The 18,599-nt window shown below is 43.2% G+C and overlaps 1 protein-coding gene across 6 annotated transcripts in view; it reads left to right on the top strand.

Annotated features, from left to right (window-relative positions):
* taok3a (TAO kinase 3a) overlaps positions 1 to 18,599 on the top strand; it is a 50,271-nt gene that overhangs the window by 20,887 nt on the left and 10,785 nt on the right. For 5 of the 6 annotated variants that reach the window (XM_034541082.1, XM_034541084.1, XM_034541083.1 and 2 more), the window contains 11 exons: positions 4,711 to 4,954; positions 6,726 to 6,797; positions 7,419 to 7,520; positions 7,839 to 7,884; positions 8,523 to 8,619; positions 8,949 to 9,062; positions 9,705 to 9,796; positions 9,925 to 10,018; positions 12,097 to 12,178; positions 15,924 to 16,091; positions 16,819 to 17,016. In XM_034541082.1, coding sequence (XP_034396973.1) covers positions 4,823 to 4,954; positions 6,726 to 6,797; positions 7,419 to 7,520; positions 7,839 to 7,884; positions 8,523 to 8,619; positions 8,949 to 9,062; positions 9,705 to 9,796; positions 9,925 to 10,018; positions 12,097 to 12,178; positions 15,924 to 16,091; positions 16,819 to 17,016 — 1,197 coding nt within the window. In that variant the 5' untranslated portion in view covers positions 4,711 to 4,822. Of the gene's footprint in view, positions 1 to 2,497; positions 2,581 to 4,710; positions 4,955 to 6,725; positions 6,798 to 7,418; positions 7,521 to 7,838; positions 7,885 to 8,522; positions 8,620 to 8,948; positions 9,063 to 9,704; positions 9,797 to 9,924; positions 10,019 to 12,096; positions 12,179 to 15,923; positions 16,092 to 16,818; positions 17,017 to 18,599 lie in introns of those variants that run through there. The other variant, XM_034541087.1, reaches the window with a different exon arrangement.

Here is an 18,599-nt window from a genome sequence, read left to right as displayed (position 1 = left end):
GTACCCTGAAAACAATGCAATGTGTATTCGAGTCACAGGAGTTAACAGCCGCTTCAGATTTGTCATTGACAAAAAAAAAACAACCATATAACATTTGGCCCTTTTTAAAAAAAAAATGTATTTATATATTTTTTTAATTGGCTTATCACCACCATGCAACCTGGCATTGTGCATGTAATCAGGCTTCTATATTATTCATAATGGGGTTGACCCATTTAATGTCATGCAGGAGGCATACACACACGTCACACACACACACACACACACACACACACACACACACACAGCATGCATGCCTCTCCAGGGACCATGCACTCTGGTGAGATGTAATTCTCTAGCAGTCTTTACGTTTTCTTTTTTTTTTTTTTTAAGTGCAATGATTATATATATTCACTCATATGTGCACCTTCACACACGACTCCAAAGCGCTAAGCCTGCTCTTTACGATGTCGCGATGGGACCGAATCGTTACGTAATTCATATTCTTACACACATACTGCCCCTCACTATGTCTCAACGCACAAGTTAGCGGATTTACCAGTTTTCCCCGTTTCTGATTAGAGCTGGTGATTTTAATCCCAGTAAGAATTCCCACAGTCTGCCTAATTCCTGTTCCTGCCTAAAGCCGGTAGGGGGGCCAGTAAGCCGCTAAACCCCCCCCCTACTCGGCCGTACACAAACACACGCACGTAATGGACGCGCTTGTGTGCACCGACCGTAATGGTGCAAATACGTTTTTTTCCGTGCGCACACAAATTCAGAAGAACGCACTTCACTTGCACTCTCGTACGAGTTTTTAGACGCGATGCAGGCGAGAGCCCAGGAGACGGAGAGCGAAACGAGTGATGAGAACAATCACATTTTCCTCAAAGCTTTTTCTTTTTAGATCAAAGAGAAGTGGGAGAGAAATGAAGGAGTTAAGGCTGGAGGAGCTGGTGTAGGATGAGATGGGAGCATAGATGAACGCACACAGAGAAGTCAAACGCAATCCAACACATCCCAGTAAAGGGATGCAAAATATACAATAATGTCATCTGATATAATCCTCTTCTCTGTTTTGTATGCGTCAGATCTGTTAATGACTTGAATTTCTTTTTCAAAACAAAAATCTCTGCACCTGAAATGAATTTAAAAATAGAGACATTATTTTCAAATGCTTTAATTGTACAAGAAACACACCAGTGGATTATTATCATTAGTATTATGATATTGTTTGACCTGGATTATGTTTTGTGGACAGTTCAGCTCTGTTTGAAGCGATTTCTACGGCGTGTGTGTATATATATATTTCTTATTCTTTGCATATTATTAGCCAAGAGGAGACAGTGGGATGTCCCATTTAACTATGTCTGCTGCAGCCTGGTGGACTTGGTCCTGCAACAACACGTTGGTACATAAATTAGTCATAACAGAACCAACGGGGGCCCTGGGGGTGGGAGAGTGTGTGTGTATTTGTTTGTGTGTTTCTCCGTATGTTTACAACCGTCCCGGAAGAGGATAATGTGTGTATTTCGATGGCATTCACCAACATGAAAATGTTTTTTTTTCTTTTTCTCAAACGCTGCCAGAATAAAATGTAAGGGGGAAAATTTACAAAAAAAAATGTTTATTTTAAAATTTCATGTGCAAGAAAGTATCAACAAGAATCTCGGTGCAAAACCCTTTTTAAAGAATTCAGATGTTTCATTGTCGCGTGTTTGCACATGCAAGGATTTTAAATTGGTGGCTGGTGCATGAACACTACAATAGCATAAAGACATCATTGTAAATAATCTACAAAAAATCTGATAAATAAGCAATATCTGGTATTTAAGAGTTATGTGTCTATTTAAAGAGAAGCGCTGTGCAGGGATGTGTAAACGTAGGTAACCGTTGTGCGTGTGTGTGTGTATGTGTGTGTTTCTAACCCAGATTATCATAAACCGTATAATCTCTTTTTAAATATAATTTTTTTTAATGATGTATTGTACACAACACATATTTACCCGCCCCCACAGTAACCCACACACGCCAGATCATTCGCTCACTTGTGTGTGTGCGTGTGCGCGCATGGCACACTAATGCACACCTACACACAAGTACAGCGTCATGCAGTGTAGCAGCGCATATCTAGTAAAGAATACACACACACACACACACACACACACACACACACTGAGCGTTAAATCTGTCTAAGCCATTTGCCTAATCAGCTCTCTCTCAGCACAATACCATTCATAGATCCCCAATAACACACACACACACACACACACACACACACACACACACACACACACACACACACACACACACACACACACACACGCACAGTGATCTGTCCAAACACCGGGCTTTGCCGGACTAGTGGCAGCTTTACCCCCCGTGTTACAACCTGTTGTCGCCCCATTGCGTCACTTCACGCATCTTTGCGGAGGAAGTGGAGGAGGAAGAGTGAAAAAGAGGGCGAGAGGGAGGTGTGCAAAGTCTCTAGGGTGATCACATGACATCGGTGTTCATTTGCTCCATTTTCATTTGTCTTCTTCTCGTCTGCCGAGTCCTTCACTGTGCATTAGATCTGCTTTCAAAGCTACGTCACATGGGGTAAAACTGACTTTGATTTTTGTTTCCCTCTATTCATTTTGAACTTTTTACTTCTTGTTGCATTTTACAAAGTGTGTGCGTGTGCGTGTGCGTGTGCGTGTGCGTGTGCGTGTGCGTGTGCGTGTGCGTGTGTGTGTGTGTGTGTGTGTGTGTGTGTGTGTGTGTGTGTGTGTGTTGCGATGGGGGTTGTCAGGCCTTATTTCTATCATCCAGCTATCTGGAGAGATGAGAGACAACCAGCACTGATGCAACCAGGAGACACACAGACACAGATTCACTAAACGCACACATGGTCACACACAAGCTCCTATTGTAGGTAAACAGCCACAGCACACACACACACACACAGGGAAACACACAAACACGAGTAATACACAAAGATATAGAAATGTGACCTTGCAAGAAAACTATGCAATGTCTCTATTTGTATGCGTGTGTGTGTTTACGTCTACAAGTACATAGTTGTTTTGTGTGTGTGTGTGAAACCACGCCTGTTGTTTGTGTGACAACCCCGTGGTGGTTTCCATTTCCAAGCATGTGCCGCAGCATTCATTACATTACATGTCATTTAGCTGACGCTTTTATCCGAAGCGACTTACAATCATGTTACATTAACACACTGTAGAACAGCTACAGGGAGCAACGCAGGGTTAAGTGTCTTGCTCAAGGACACATCGACTAGGGCGGGGATTGAACCACCAACCCCCTGATTGAAAGACGGACCTACTAACCACTGACGCACAGAGGACAGTAGAGGATGAAGCGGATGAATATGCTTTCGGGCGTGGCCACATTGTGATTGACAGGTCCATGAGAGTATGATGGACCTTCTGGCCAATGACTCGAGGCCTCGTAATTCGTAAAGTTTTATTTTTTTTGGAACACCGGTTCGATTTTTACCAAAACGCGACGCGACGTGCAAACATTTATAGAACAATTATCACCAGCGCAACAATTCAGGATCGGTTTCATTGTTTAACTTTCTTAATGAAAATGGTCTTAACCCTAAAGTTATGACTTCTGGGCTGCCGTGTTTACATCTGGCGCCATTAATCAGAGGGCACTTTGCCTTTTTTTTAAGACCGATATATTTTGGGAGTGGGTGTGATGGCTTGGATCCCTCTTTACGAGAGCAGGGTGATGCTGATGCGTCGTGTCTTGGCCTGTGTGTCTTGCTGCCTCTGCCTGTATGTCAGCTCGCTCTGTGTGGCGCTGGCCTTTTGCTGCATCTGGCTGGTGTGCACATGGATTTCATGGTAGAGAGAAAAAGAGAGGGAGAGAGGTGTGTGTGTGTGTGTGTGTGTGTGTGTGTGTGTGTGTGTGTGTGTGTGTGTGTGTGTGTGTGTGTGTGTGTGTGTGTGTGTGTGTGTGTGTGTGTGTGTGTGTGTGTGTGTGTGTGTGTGTGTGTGTGTGTGTGTGTGTGTGTGTGTGTGTGTGTGTGTGTGTGTGTGTGTGTGTGTGTGTGTGTGTGTGTGTGTGTGTGTGTGTGTGTGTGTGTGTGTGTGTGTGTGTGGCGAAGCTAACTAGAGCAGGGTGTCCAGGATGCGTACACGCTTCACAGCCCGGCTGCAGCCTTGTGATACAAAAGTGTGTGTCTGCACGCACGCAGGCAACTGTTACACTTTGTGCATGTGTAGAAATGATGCATCAGTGACTCAGCTTTAGCTATAGAGTGTGTGTGTGTACGTGCACGCTTGTTTACGTGAGCAAGTGTGACTTGGATGAGCAGCAGGACTAGACAGCTAGCCGTCATCATATGACTGTCTTTTTTCCCGTCTTGTGTCCGCACAAATGCACAATAGAAAGACACACATACACATGAATGTAGATATTCTTCGAAGGGGCTGTGAAGTAATATTGTGTCTGGATGCTTCCAGCTGTCGGTAACCAGCGTTGTGTCTGTATAATGCTTTAGGATGCATGTAATAGTCAATTAATATACTGATTACATGAATAGTAAATCACTCCAGTCGCTGATTTTTAAAATAGTTTCAATATTTGCATACGTGGTCAAAATTCTCTTGCACGCAGGAAGTGATGCGTTTTTAGTTTCTCTGGCAACGGCCGAGTGTGACATTGAAGAGGATCTGCATCGCCTGACTGCAACAAATGTCCGTTCTGTTTCTCCAGGTCTAGCTGGCCAATGCCGGGCCCCTCGTGGACATCTGGTGGCGGCAGCAGCAGCAGCAGTAGTGTGTACGTGAGCGTCGTCCCCGGCGCCTAGCTTCATGTCCAGCCCATAATGCCGTCGTCCACGCGGAAAGGAGTGCCGAAGGACCCCGAGCTGGCCGACCTCTTCTTCAAAGATGACCCCGAAGACGTCTTTTGCGACCTGCACGAGATCGGACATGGCAGCTTCGGGGCCGTCTACTTCGTAAGTGGCTTCTGTATTTTTTTTAATTTCATACAAAGTTAAAAAGTTTATCGATTTTTATTTCTTTTTTTTTGGAATGTGGATCGAACCTTGAAACATTTTTAAAAGTTATTGGCTCAAAACGATAAAGATGTGGTGGAGGAATGTATCGTCTATTTAGCTTGAGTTTCATGGTTCATTTATAGAAAGAAAGACGGCATGTTTAACCATTTAATATATACACGATTCTACCATTACGCAAGGCACTCTTAGCCCTTCACTACGTGGTCATTTTTAATGGGCTTTGATTTATTTATCCATGAGCATCGATTCATAGATTTGTACATGTGTTTTTAAATGGAGCCCGCCACATTATGGCTCTGCGAATGCAATTAAGTAGAGACGGATTCCCTCTCCGCACTTTCTCTGTCGCCTTTCTTATTAATCTCGTCATCACTAATTGCTCCTCAAGCCTTTGATTCTAAAACTGTGTGGAAGGAGGCGGGGGGGGAGGGGGGGGGGTTGAAAGTATATCTCCTCTCCTCCAGATGCATGGCTGGAGGGGCGATAAGCCTCCCCCCTCCCTCCGAAGACAGCTGTTTTCGTAGTATAGAAAAACAGAGGCTGTCCATGGTATTCTTGGCTGGCAGGGTTTTACCATCCTCTTCCCTGCCGTGTCATTTACACACACACACACACACACACACACACACACACACACACACACATATATACACACACACACACACACAGCCTCAGTACATCACTAGTAACCCTGGTGTCCGTCTGGCCAACAGGCTCCAGTTATGCGTCTAAATCCTGCCCTGATGTGCTCACTGACACACTTTTGCCGTCCGCGTACGGCGTTAGCTTTAGCTCTTAGCCCGAGCAGCTTTAGTGATGATAACATGCACTTTCTTCAGAGTTACGCACTGAAATGACTGAGCGTGCACGTAGCAAATAACACCTTCCGATGACATCGGTTGTCACGGCGGTGTAACAAAACAACAACAACAACATTCATTTGAAAGTGGGATGAAGCGTAGAGGGCTTAGGCTGAGCTGCTCCTCAGGCCAAATGCCTTTTTGAGGTTAGCATGTGGACACGCTCGGACGAGTCAAAACACCGACAGTATAGCTGCCGAACAACCGCATATCACTTAACCTGCAGGGCCCCACCCCCCCCTTTAATCTCGCCGTCGAGTGCTTTTGAGCGGGCCGAAAATGTGTGTTTTTAAGATTAAAACGAAAGAATCCGTTTCTGCCGCTTCACTCGGGCATTACGATGCTTTGCATGCGCTGAATTTATCCGGCTCGCATCTGGATCGAGCATTAAGGCATTTACGCGAGTTGGTGTCACTTTACTTTAACCCCCTCTTTGTTTAGCGTTCGCGCGCATGTCAATAAATAAAAAATGTTTCATAACGCTCCATAACGTAGGTGTAAACAGAAATAAGTGTTTACTGATGTGTTTCTGATGTGTGGAAACGGACAGCGAGTAGCAACTCTCTTAAATGTTTAGATCGTGCTTATAAATGCTAAATAGTTAAAGTAAAGAGTTGTTAGTATGAAGTATAGTAAAAGCATAGTAAAAACTTTTTTTCAAGGAATATGGGTCGTTCTGGTCACGTCATGTCACATACAGCAATTAAACCAGTGTGTCAGTGTCAGTCACTTATTTATGCCATATTCTTTTTATAGAGTTTTAAAAAAAATGTATGTATTGTGTGTGTGTGTACATTTTTACAACGCCAGATTGTGATCTCTGTGTTCTTCTTCTTCTCCTCCTCCAGGCCCGTAACTCCTACTCCAACGAGGTGGTGGCCATCAAAAAGATGTCCTATAATGGCAAGCAGACTACCGAAGTAAGAAAGACCGCCTCGCTCAAATAACGCCAAAACCGTGCCTTCAAAAAGCAAGCGGCCGCTATGAACTGGTTTTCCTCGGTCAGCCCACAGTCGGATAACATTTTTTTTTTTTGTCTCTCTTTGGCACAAATCCAGAAACCGTGAGAACACACACACGCTAAAAGTCACCCGACTCTAGCTTGTGAGACAGAGATTTCTTTGGGATGGTTAGTGACCCTAAAGGGGAAAAAACTAATGTGAAAATAGTTAAACATGGGCCTCCCTCAAGCCTGAAAGAAGTTTACGCACCAGCATATATTTCAAAAGGCATCCTATGTGATTATTTCCCTTTTTTATAATACTTTTGAGTGATGGTTTTATGTGAGGGCTCTCGCATGACATTGTTCCCAACTAGCTGTAATAACTCCTCCTGAGAGCTAACTTTCAATGTGTTGCATGTTATTGCTGTGTTGTGCAGTGATATTTTAAAACATAAATAAGTGTTACAATGGTAACGCGTGTATAAAGTTCACAACACCTGTTCTACAGTGAAGCCAGCCGCACCGCTGCAATCCATGATGATGATGTCACCAAAAAACATCTGTGTGTCTGATTTATTTATTTATTTATTTATTGCAGAAGTGGCAGGACATCATTAAGGAGGTCAAGTTTTTGGGACAGCTGCGCCACCCAAACACAATTGAGTACAAAGGCTGCTACTTGAAAGACAACACTGCCTGGGTTAGTGGATCCGTGTCCACATCTCCCTTTGTTCCACTCTTTGTATCAGTCTTGCAACATGGTTTGTTTATCTTTTTCTTCCCGTCCTCTTTGTCTGAATTCTTGCCTCCTTTTGTCTTTTTTTTAAATTTATTTTCGTCTCCTACTAGCTGTGTTTTCTTACTGCCTGCTGCTGTTGTAATCGGTACCACCTCCATCGCAGACAACCCCTCCCTCCCCAAATGTGATCCCTTTTGCTTTTAGAGAAAACAAATTTGTATTGAGGATAGTTTTACACACCTTGTGAAGTTATTCAGCTGCAACTGTATTGTGTTTCAGCTGGTGATGGAGTACTGCCTGGGCTCCGCGTCAGATTTACTAGAGGGTGAGTGTATTCATTCATGTTTTAATGTACACACACACACGCACGCACGCAGGCGCGCGCACAAGTTCATGTGGTTTTACTAGACTCTCCAGCCACGAGGAACTACCTGCTCTACGATTGCTGCTGTTTACCTCTTAAACCCTTAAAACCTCATGTTCGGTCTCTGTTTTGGTTCCTTGACATGATTTAGAACATGTGAGACTCCACCCACGTCCTCACGCAGCGTATGATTCACAGGATTCATACAGGTGGAAGGACACATCGACGTTACTTGGACGTAACCCTGAACCTAACGTGTTATTCTTAGCACCGCCGTGTGAACCCGTCACTGACGTGGTTACGACAGTTGGCTCCGGCCTCCGTTTTTTTGGGACTTTTTTTAGTTTTTTTTAGTTCTGCTGTGACCTTTTGCTTTTGGCAGGCAGTCTCCCTGTTACTGCAACAGTCCACAGGGAGCCCATGTTGTCCATATGGTAGCTGCCAACTAGAGTACGCTCTCACTCCTATATCAGCGGGGCAGTTTGGGGTATTTTTTGTCTTACTAAAACTATTAGTTTTGGGACTTTGATCATCTAGAGAGCTGTCACAGTCCTTCGGGGTCTCTCGCTCATCTCCTCTGTACCAATTTCTCCCACCAGTTCATAAGAAACCGCTGCAAGAGATGGAAATTGCTGCCATTACCCATGGTGCCTTGCTAGGACTGGCTTACCTACATTCCCATAATATGATTCACAGGTGAGTGAGTGTGTTTCCCATCAGGAACATGAAGTGACTTAAGCACAAACACGATAAGACGGACGATAAGACGCTCATATTCTCCTTTTTATTGCAGCGTTTACTAATTAAGCTGTAAAGCCTCATCTCTACGTACGTGTTATCCTTCGCTGTGAGGAGGTTACAACCCTCCTGTCTGACTGGTGTCACTGATATCATATTTTATGACAGTCAAATATGATTAGCATCCAACAATGAATTAATAATGCATTACAGACCCGTTGGAACTGATGTGGTTTCTCTTTTGCTCCCCCCCCCCCCCCCCCCCCCCCCCCTCCCCCCTCATCCAGAGATGTGAAAGCTGGAAACATCCTGCTGACGGAGCTGGGTCAGGTCAAACTGGCCGACTTTGGCTCTGCCTCCATTGCCTCACCTGCCAACTCCTTTGTGGGAACACCTTACTGGTGAGTGTAAATGGGAGAACACCACACACAGACACACACACACACACACACACACACACACAGGGAACATCTGGAACACACACACACACACACACCACTACATGTGCCGAGAAGACGAGCTTGGATTTAAATATTTTTGTCTGCTTACATCACTGTTTTGCACAAGTTCGCTGCTTTTATGGCTTTATCGTCTGTTTGCCACCAGGCTGTCAAGTTATTTTTTTAAATTTTGACACCTGAAGCCCACCTCCATAAATCACAGGATATTTCTTTTGTTGGCGTCAGCGGTGGCCTGGGGCGTTATGTTTTCAGCTCTACCTTACGCAGCGTAACACTCACTCACACACTTCATGTGGCTCTTTGACGGTGAATGAAATTCATTACGTAAACAGCTGGACCAGTGATGGATTCTCATGATGCCAAAAAAGCCAGCGGCACACAAGTTTGTCTCACTTGTGATGTTTAAACTTCACAAACGCACACAAGTTGTCCCAGAGACGCACTCATATTTTCCTAAAACTGAGCTGCTATCACAGCACAGCAGAGTCTTTAAAAGCTCTGAGAGGCTTAGCAGATTATAACATTTTCATGGATTCATACTTAATAAACTAAGCGTGCGTGTGTGCATTTGCATGTCCTCAGGATGGCTCCAGAAGTGATCCTAGCCATGGACGAGGGTCAGTACGAGGGGAAAGTGGACATCTGGTCCCTGGGGATCACCTGTATTGAACTGGGTGAGCATACGTCTACCTACTGGTCAAAGGATGCATTGATGGGCCTCGTTTAAAGGAGAAGCCGATTGGTGATTTTTGTGAAAATGTGGCTCTTTTCTCTGACTTCTCGCCATCTTTTCTTATTTTAGCGGAGCGCAAACCGCCCTTGTTCAACATGAACGCCATGAGTGCCTTATATCACATCGCACAGAACGACTCTCCCACGCTACAGTCCAATGAGTGGTGAGTTTTAAGCGCACCCCCCAAATATTACAGTTATAGTATTTCGTATTCTTTTTATATAGTTTTTTTAGCTGAAAACAAATCTCCACAAACTGCTGATACAATACTTCCACTCAACTGTTCACACTAAAGCACCGATCCGATCGGGGCTCAGCCGGGGTAAGACATCCCTGTGTTAATCTGCACCACCTATGATCCCTGCAACAGGCCGTGTGCAAGGTCACACTCTCTAAGTCTCTTATGTAATTACCTGGGAACCCTCCACCAAAGTAACACCGTGTAAATACCACATCGTTCCTGCCGGGGCTGTACGGCATATAGCTTCATGTAATATCCACATAACAAAGAAGCAGTTTGATTATTCAAATTGTATTCTCATTTTCTAACTGGGTTTTTTGTTTGTTTTTGTTTTAGAGATATTATGGGAAAACAGCCAATCCTGTTTTTGTTTTTTTTGCTGTTCACAGCTTATGATTGTGGACCATAATAGATTCTCTAGAGACTGTCCTTCAAGACATGAAAAAACAATTTTGATTTAGGCCAGCGGGTTTTAAAAGAGCTCTAAGCTGCGTCTTTGCAGCAGCATCTCACCCACGTGGTTGATGGGCACCTTTTTTAACTTAATATATTTGTAGTTATATATATATATATATATATATATATATATATATATATATATATATATATATATATATATATATATATATATATTTAAAAAATATACATTTATTTAAAAAATATATATATATATACATTTATTTAAAAAAAATATATATATATACATTTATTTAAAAAAAAAAATATATATATATATATCAATTTATTTAAAAAAAAATATATATATAAATTTATTTAAAAAAAATATATATATAAATTTATTTATACATAAATATATATATATTTATTTATATATATATATATATATTTTTTTAATTTATATATATCATTATTTTGCTTGCACAATACGAGATTAGATAAACATATTTCACACAGCAGAATTTAGGATGAATATGTAAATGTAACGAGAAAAGTAGGCGATTATAAAAGGTCACGGGCAGGAAATCAGCGAGGCAGCAAATATTCCACTGATCCTCGTGAAGCCGGGACTCGCATGCGAGGTGCGATTCTCACGGGGGGGTGAAGCGACACTCATCAAATATTAACCCTTTGTTTTGATGATCTCCCTGTAATTTACCTTGTGTGTTCATCTTCCATGCCACCGTGGTATGAGAGTGGAGCTCGTGCGGTCTTATAAGCACGCAGAGTCGTGTTTACTCGTGTGTTGCAAGAATCTGCGAGTTGTTCCCCCGCCTGCCTCAGAGCAGCCTGAAGACATGCCCGAAAGTGCAACTCTCAAATAAATTCACAGCCAATTTTTACACCTTAAACGCGAGGCATGTTGAGTCTTTTTAGTTGGAAATTTGCTGCCCATGGAGAACGGAAGTTGTGAAATTAGCGTTGGTTTGGGGCGGCGCAGGGTTGTGGTATTTTTGGAGAAGCTCCAGCGGCCCCCGAGGCGCGAGCAACATCCCGCCAGATGAGACTCGTGGAGTCGGCCGCTCCTAGTTTAACTTCAGTACTTGAGGCCACACTGTACACACACATTGGGAATGTCGTGGAGGAGGAGGAGGAGGAGGAGGAGGAGGAGGATGAGGAGGATGAGGATGAGGATGGGTGCACTCGACCCCGCAATGACCCCGACATCTTAAATAGTTTAATACTTTAATGTTTCAATCCAAACACGCAGGGATACATACATACACTGTTTTCGTGAGGATCATTTTAGATCAGAGTTTCACGGCTCCAGTGGCTCCTACATTCTTATTGCCCCACATATTTTACATAATCCATATATGGTTCATGCATCGGGATGCACTGAAAAGCTTTTATAGGATTGTTCCGGTTTAATCCGTTGGTATGATAAAACGAAGCACGGCAGAAGGTTACTCATCGAGTTGACAGTCAGGTGTGGCTGAAGGCGGCCTAGAATTAGATTGCCACTGCCATTTAAATTATTCTGATTTTTAAATATGCCCGATGGAGAACTCGCTCGCTCACTCACTGTTCTCTTCACCCAGGTCTGACCCCTTCCGGAGCTTCGTCGACTACTGCCTACTGAAAATTCCTCAGGACAGACCCTCCTCGGGGGAGCTGCTACGAGTGAGTGGGCTTCCTCTGTAATCCCTCCAGCTGTGACCTCACTTCCTGTCTCACTCAGTCCCTGAGCCATGTGGATGAGTCACTCCCACCCACCCACGACTCCCTAATACGCAAGCATACACACAGTGTCTTCTTCGAGCGCCCCGCTGAGAACTGCTTATTCTCTCTCTCTCTCTCTTTCTCTCGTCCTTTATTTTCCTCTTCTTCCTTGTTGTTGTGTGCCTCGTAGCCGCGGCCCTTGAGGGCTCCGTAGAGCCGCCTGTATTTGCTGCCTTTTTAGAGAGAGATAGAGAGTCAATGTCCATGTTTGGTGCCTACGTCACCAGGTGCCTAATTTCTTATAGATGCAAAATAATATGCATCACAAAACACACGCATGCACACACACAAACCTCCCCTCAACTCATCCACAGCACATACACAATTGTACTTAAATACGCTCCATCATATGCAGTGGACAGCGATATTTAAAGCAAGACAAAAGGCAACATTGCAAAACAAGGAAGTACTAAAGAATTAAAACGTCAAACACGAAGGCCTAAAAAAAAAAAGGTCAATTTAGGTGGATTTTTTTCCTCAAATTGCTATATTCAAGGTCAAAGATGAATGCTAACGCTTCAAATATTGAGAAGATGTTCCCCTCCACTGTTCTCTATCAATTAAAAGACTAAATGTTCCCATAAAATAAAGATTTAAAAATCAGCTTTTAATAATGGCATTTTGTAGCTTATCCCGCCAGGGCTGGGCAATACATCACTAGTGTATCAATATGATATCAGACTAGATGAAGTCGTGGATTTTGGGTGTCGTCATATCGCACAACGGTCGCCTTCACCTGGTTTGAAAAGGCTTCATTCAAGTAAAGTGATGTAAACAGACGATTCTATTATATTCCGTTATTTACACACTAATCATTGTGTCCACGTGGACTGATGATCATTCATAAAAAATGTTTTTGTTTACCTACCCAACCAAAAAAAAAATCGTCTTCCTAACGTGATATTTGTAAAAAAAAAAATATATTGTTGCATTAAACATCCTCCAGTAACACCCGACTAAATCTAAACGAACTTACGGAGCGTTGATCCGCGTGTGTTCGTTGCCTTGAGCCGTAATTGAGGGGTTGATCTTTTTGTTTGTGTGACCAACAGGTAATCCTATTGGCTAAGAGTTTAATGTTCATGGCGATCACAGCTCAACAATGTGGGAGTTTTCTTTTACGCCCCAGGGTGAGAGGGTGGTTAGATAAGGGGCTGTCGTCTGCATAGGTTTAGAGGTTTAGACTGGGATTCACTTTGCCCAACACCCGTGACCTAAATCCTGCCCCCCCCCCCTCCCCCCCCCCCCCCAAAAAAAAATAAAAACATTAAACATGGATAAGTACCAAACAGACTTGAGATCAGTGTCAGAGAGGCTGCTTTATAGTGAAGGCTTCGAGGGGGGGGGGGGGGGGGGGGTTGGCTTATGATTAATACTCCATTTTCTCTTCTCAGACACACATAGTGCCCCCCCCCCCCCCAAGCTCTTTAAAGGGGAAATCAGGTCACTAATCTGGGGGCCTTGAGCTATCAGTGTTCTGGCTTCAGGTTAAACAAACTTTCTCCCTCTATACCTCATTTAGAATAATAGTAATTATGCAAATAATGAAATAATAACCTCTCAGTGACCCGCTCCCATAAGTACTCAATAGGTTCAGGCAAACATTTTTAAAAAGTACAGTTGAACTGTTAAAAATAGCTCTGGGTTGTTTGCTTTTTTGTTTTTTTATTCCCATAAATTAAGTAGCAAAGCTCAGACGGTTCTTTCCCTAAACGGTTTCCCAGAGCACAAGAGGATGTGTTGTAATTGACTCATTTGTCCAAAACCCAAAATTATTCATCTAAAATAACATAAAGGAGCAAATCCTCCCATTTGAGACGCGGTGGGGAACCGGTGGATCGTATTTCCCTTGATATATTCGACTTAAATGATTTAAATGAGAAGACGGATGAGAAGATTGACGCTATCTGTGTTGTACGACATGTACAACAGCCGGGCTAGCCGTTTCCCCAGTCTTTATGCTAAGCTAGGCTAACCATCTCAGCTCATCTCGTCTAAAGTGTATTTCCCCATCTGTTGAACTATCCCTTTTTTAATGCAGCGAGCATGTCGGGCTGGTTCTCCGTCACTTAATCGCAGAAGAAGTAAACAAGATGGACTCAACCCAAAAAGTTGTTTTTATCTATTTCGAATAAAATAAAATAAAATGGACAGTAAGAATATACATCCAACTCAAAATAAACTAAATATGTGTTCATAGGCAGAAGTCAATTGTATGACTTAAACAACTTTAAATAATGGACCTAATGTTGATCACAAACACACATAAATTGATAATGGCTAACAGAGAGAAGCTTGAAGATGGCGTCTCTCCTTCTTAACGCCAACCTCACGATGGCGTCCCGGAGGCCGACCACCCACACTCTGGCGGAGCGGTCCGTCAGAAAACGGGACGAATCACTCCCGTCTCTATTTTCAGAGTGTGACGTCACTCCCCCGTGTCCTGACTAACCCATTACAGCAGCATCTGACACACGGAGAGGACGGTGTGCAGAGGAAGAGAGCTGAAATAGACCTAAAAGAGTTTTTAAATATATATAAGTCCTGTACTCTGCGGTTGCGTGTGTGTGTGTGTGCGTGTGTGTGTGTGCGTGTGTGTGTGTGTGTGTGTGTGTGTGTGTGTGTGTGTGTGTGTGTGTGTGTGTGTGTGTGTGTGTGTGTGTGTGTGTGTGTGTGTGTGTGTGTGTGTGTGTGTGTGTGTGTGTGTGTGTGTGTGTGTGTGTGTGTGTGTGTGTGTGTGTGTGTGTGTGTGTGTGTGTGTGTGTGTGTGTGTGTGTGTGTGTGTGTGTGTGTGTGTGTGTGTGTGTGTGTGTGTGTGTGTGTGTGTGTGTGTGATAATTACATAAAAGCATAATGCCCCCAACCTCCATCAAATTATAGAAATTTTAGTTTTTACAAGGGATTAAACTTTCTTGCTGTGCGACTTTCTTCAATGACTTTTTAAGTTTTTATTCATTGAGGTCTTCTGGACTTTTTTCTGCTATATGATGTTCTTCTAGGTAAAGAACTCCTCCATTTGAAGACTGAAACCTCTCCATTTATTACCAGCATTATACTAAATGGTCGTCTAATTAATTTGAAGCTGTCATTAACTTCCTGCCGAGGCAAATACAGTTCAGACTTCATTTATTGAAATGAAAAGGATTAAGAGTATTCGTGGAAATCGATTTTCATGGACAATCTCGGCACCGCTGAGTATGAAGAGGAGGATGAAGCGCAGCAACCCACAGGCGCCCTCTAGTGGCGGTCACAGTTGTGGTGCTCTTTGAAATAATAGAAGGCAGTTCTGTCCAAAACGGTTAAATTAGACGTTCTTTTAAAAAAACCTTCAGGTCCTCCAGTTATGAGATGTTTTCAAAACATACGAGAAGTAACTCATCTTATATAAATATCGTATACATTTCTTCCATCATTCCAGAGAAAAACACTTTTTTTTTTGTTTCATTTCCCAAAGAAATGTTTGTTTTTAATATAATATAATTTCACTCATATATTTAATGTATTTAAATAGTAATGTGTAGTGTGTAACAATCATCTTAAGGTGACAACTTTGGAAGTACACAAATACAACTTCTGACCCTACCAACCCCACTAACTCTCTTTCTTCCTCTCTCTCTCTCTTTTTCTCCCTCTTTCTCTTTTCCAGCATGATTTTGTGCGTCGGGAACGCTCGCCGCGCATTCTCCTCGACCTCATCCAGAGGACCAAGGACGCGGTGCGCGAGCTGGACAACCTGCAGTACCGCAAGATGAAGAAGATCCTCTACCAGGAGAAACACAACGGACCGATGGGAGAGAGCCAGGAGGAAGAGGAGGTGGGAGGAAGAGGGAGAGAAAGGGGAAAGGGTTGATGTTATCAAATAAATAACTGGGAGATGAGGATTATAGACTCCAACAGGAGTAGCAGTCGCAAGAGGAGAACAAGGGGTTGAATACATGAAATCGTATGAGCTCTATTTAAATAATAATAAAATTCAGCTTTGTCCTCACAGAAAGAAACTTTCGTACCAACAGACACATTACAAGTTAAAGTAGATTCACTTTATAATGATATTAAGCAGCATAAATCAGCATAAGCCGGAACTACCGAGTTGTTTGATACTGTAAAAGTGACCAAAACAATTAATCAATTAGTAACATTTTTTCACTCCTGGAGCTCACAAAGTATGGGGGGGGAAGATGCACTAGAGACTCACTATAACATCCTAATATATTATAATATGTATGCATGTCTGCTGTGTAGCTGGACTCCCTTCATGTATCACGTGCACACACTCAAGTGGCCTATAATCTGATCTCAGGCATACAGGTGTGCATTGCCAAGAGAGCTGACACAGGTGAGGTTAATAGACAATTAAACATGACTTTGACTCTAATGCAATCTAGAGGGCATTAGTTATTTTCCTTGTATTGCGGTGACTGCAGACAGTTTAGAGAGGCCTGTGCACATTGGGGATGAAGCATGTATGTGTGTGTGTAAAGTGTAACTTTATGACTCCTGAGTGTTGATTTGTGGAAGCATGTGTTTATGAATATGTGCAGGACAGCGAGGCAGCCAGCTGTAAGATGAACAGCCTGGGAAGCAACCACTCCATCCCCAGCACCTCGGTGAGCACGGGCAGCCAGAGCAGCAGCGTGAACAGCATGCAGGAGGTGCTGGACGACAGCTGCTCCGACATGACCGCCACGCACCCCCAGGACTACAGCAGCACGCTGGAGTCCTCCCCGCACACCAAGAAGGTAAACGTCAAGCGGGGCGGAGGGCGGAGGGCGGAGGGCGGAGGGCGGAGGGCGGTGCTGACGGGGTCACAACATGCCAAACCATGAGCTGGGAGGTGGAGAGCAGCTCCCAGAATCCTTTTGGGTGCCCCCTTCGTCGACAGCGCCAGTCACAGTCGATGACGACGTCGCAGCTTTTTAAAGCGTTGCATTTGAAATTGAGCATTTACTACAAAAACACGGTACAAATTATTATAGGAAAAACTCAGAAAAGATTGCATTGTTTAGCTTATTTAAAGAATACACTTCTTGATGACGGGGAATAAGAGTAATAGGGTGCTGATGGGGGGGGGGGGGAATATGACTTTAAATGAATAAATACTTACAACAATATAAATAGACCTCAGTCACCCACGGAGGCAGAGTATTATTACAAGATTCATTTGTTTATGGACATGTTTAATACAGCCTGCAATGGCCTCGGTGTAATAGTTATGTTGTGCTTCTTAAAGCCAATTAAAGTTAATTTGACGGCAGCCGTTTCAGTGGTTATGCTAAACGATGCACTTCTATATTATATGAACCCACTTAATATAGGAATAGACAAAGATCAGCGTCACACCAATTTGTGGTCCAGATTATTTTTTATTTTCCTCCTAAACGGGAAATGTGTTGTTGTTTTTAGACCAAATCTATTCTTTCAAATTAGATGACCAACTCCGCTATGATTCCACGAGACAAACTGAGTAAACACCAGCCAAAACAAATCTAAAGTTTGATTAAAGCTGAGGGGAAAAACGTTTTACCTTCCCAATAATTGTCCTTTAATTTGATTTAGCCGCATGTACTTTTAAGTGTCTAAGAATCTTTGTACATAAAAACACAGCAAGTATAATAAACACAACGCCGTCTCTATAACTGAGGACACATGGCTCCCTGCAAACATCATCTGGGTTTTCTCTTACTATTTTCAAGCGTATGCCACACACACCCTGCCCTGTAACCACGGAAACGGTCGACACAGTCCTCGCTGTTCGGCAGATCGCTTCAAGTTCATTTCACAACACCGTTCACACCCAGAGAACAAAGACTGTGAGGTCGACAAGCGGCACACACGCGCGCACACACACACACACACACATTCAGTACACACAGGTCAACACGACGTCTGACATTCTCGTATGACTTAAACATCTGTGAAGAGAGGGCTGTCGCTGCTCTTTCATTCTCTTTCTTCGTCTGCTCTTTGTGTTTCTGACACATTTCCGTGCATGAATGAGGACGTCGCTTCACGAGCAGACAGCCGATGCGTTGTTTCAAGTTCAGGGGGCTGAGCTGAGAACAATTGAAAGTGACACACATTGTTTTTCAGACGTTTATGAAGTTCCCTCCTCACAAACTCTTTGGTCCCCTGGTTTCTGAACATGTTTTTAATGGGACGGGGGGGGGGCTTGAGCAACATTTTATCATGTTTTGAGAGGTTACAGTTTTCAAGACTAAAATCAAATGTCATTCAAAGAGTTTAACCACTAGCCCAGTCTTTAGTGTTAAAGTCTGCCAAGTGTACGTTCATTATGAACCACTTCAGTGCCATTTGTTCTGGT

The sequence above is a fragment of the Cyclopterus lumpus genome, chromosome 9, assembly GCF_009769545.1.
Source record: "Cyclopterus lumpus isolate fCycLum1 chromosome 9, fCycLum1.pri, whole genome shotgun sequence".
Taxonomy (NCBI): Eukaryota; Metazoa; Chordata; class Actinopteri; order Perciformes; family Cyclopteridae; genus Cyclopterus; species Cyclopterus lumpus.
This window is presented reverse-complemented; position numbering and strand designations above follow the sequence as displayed.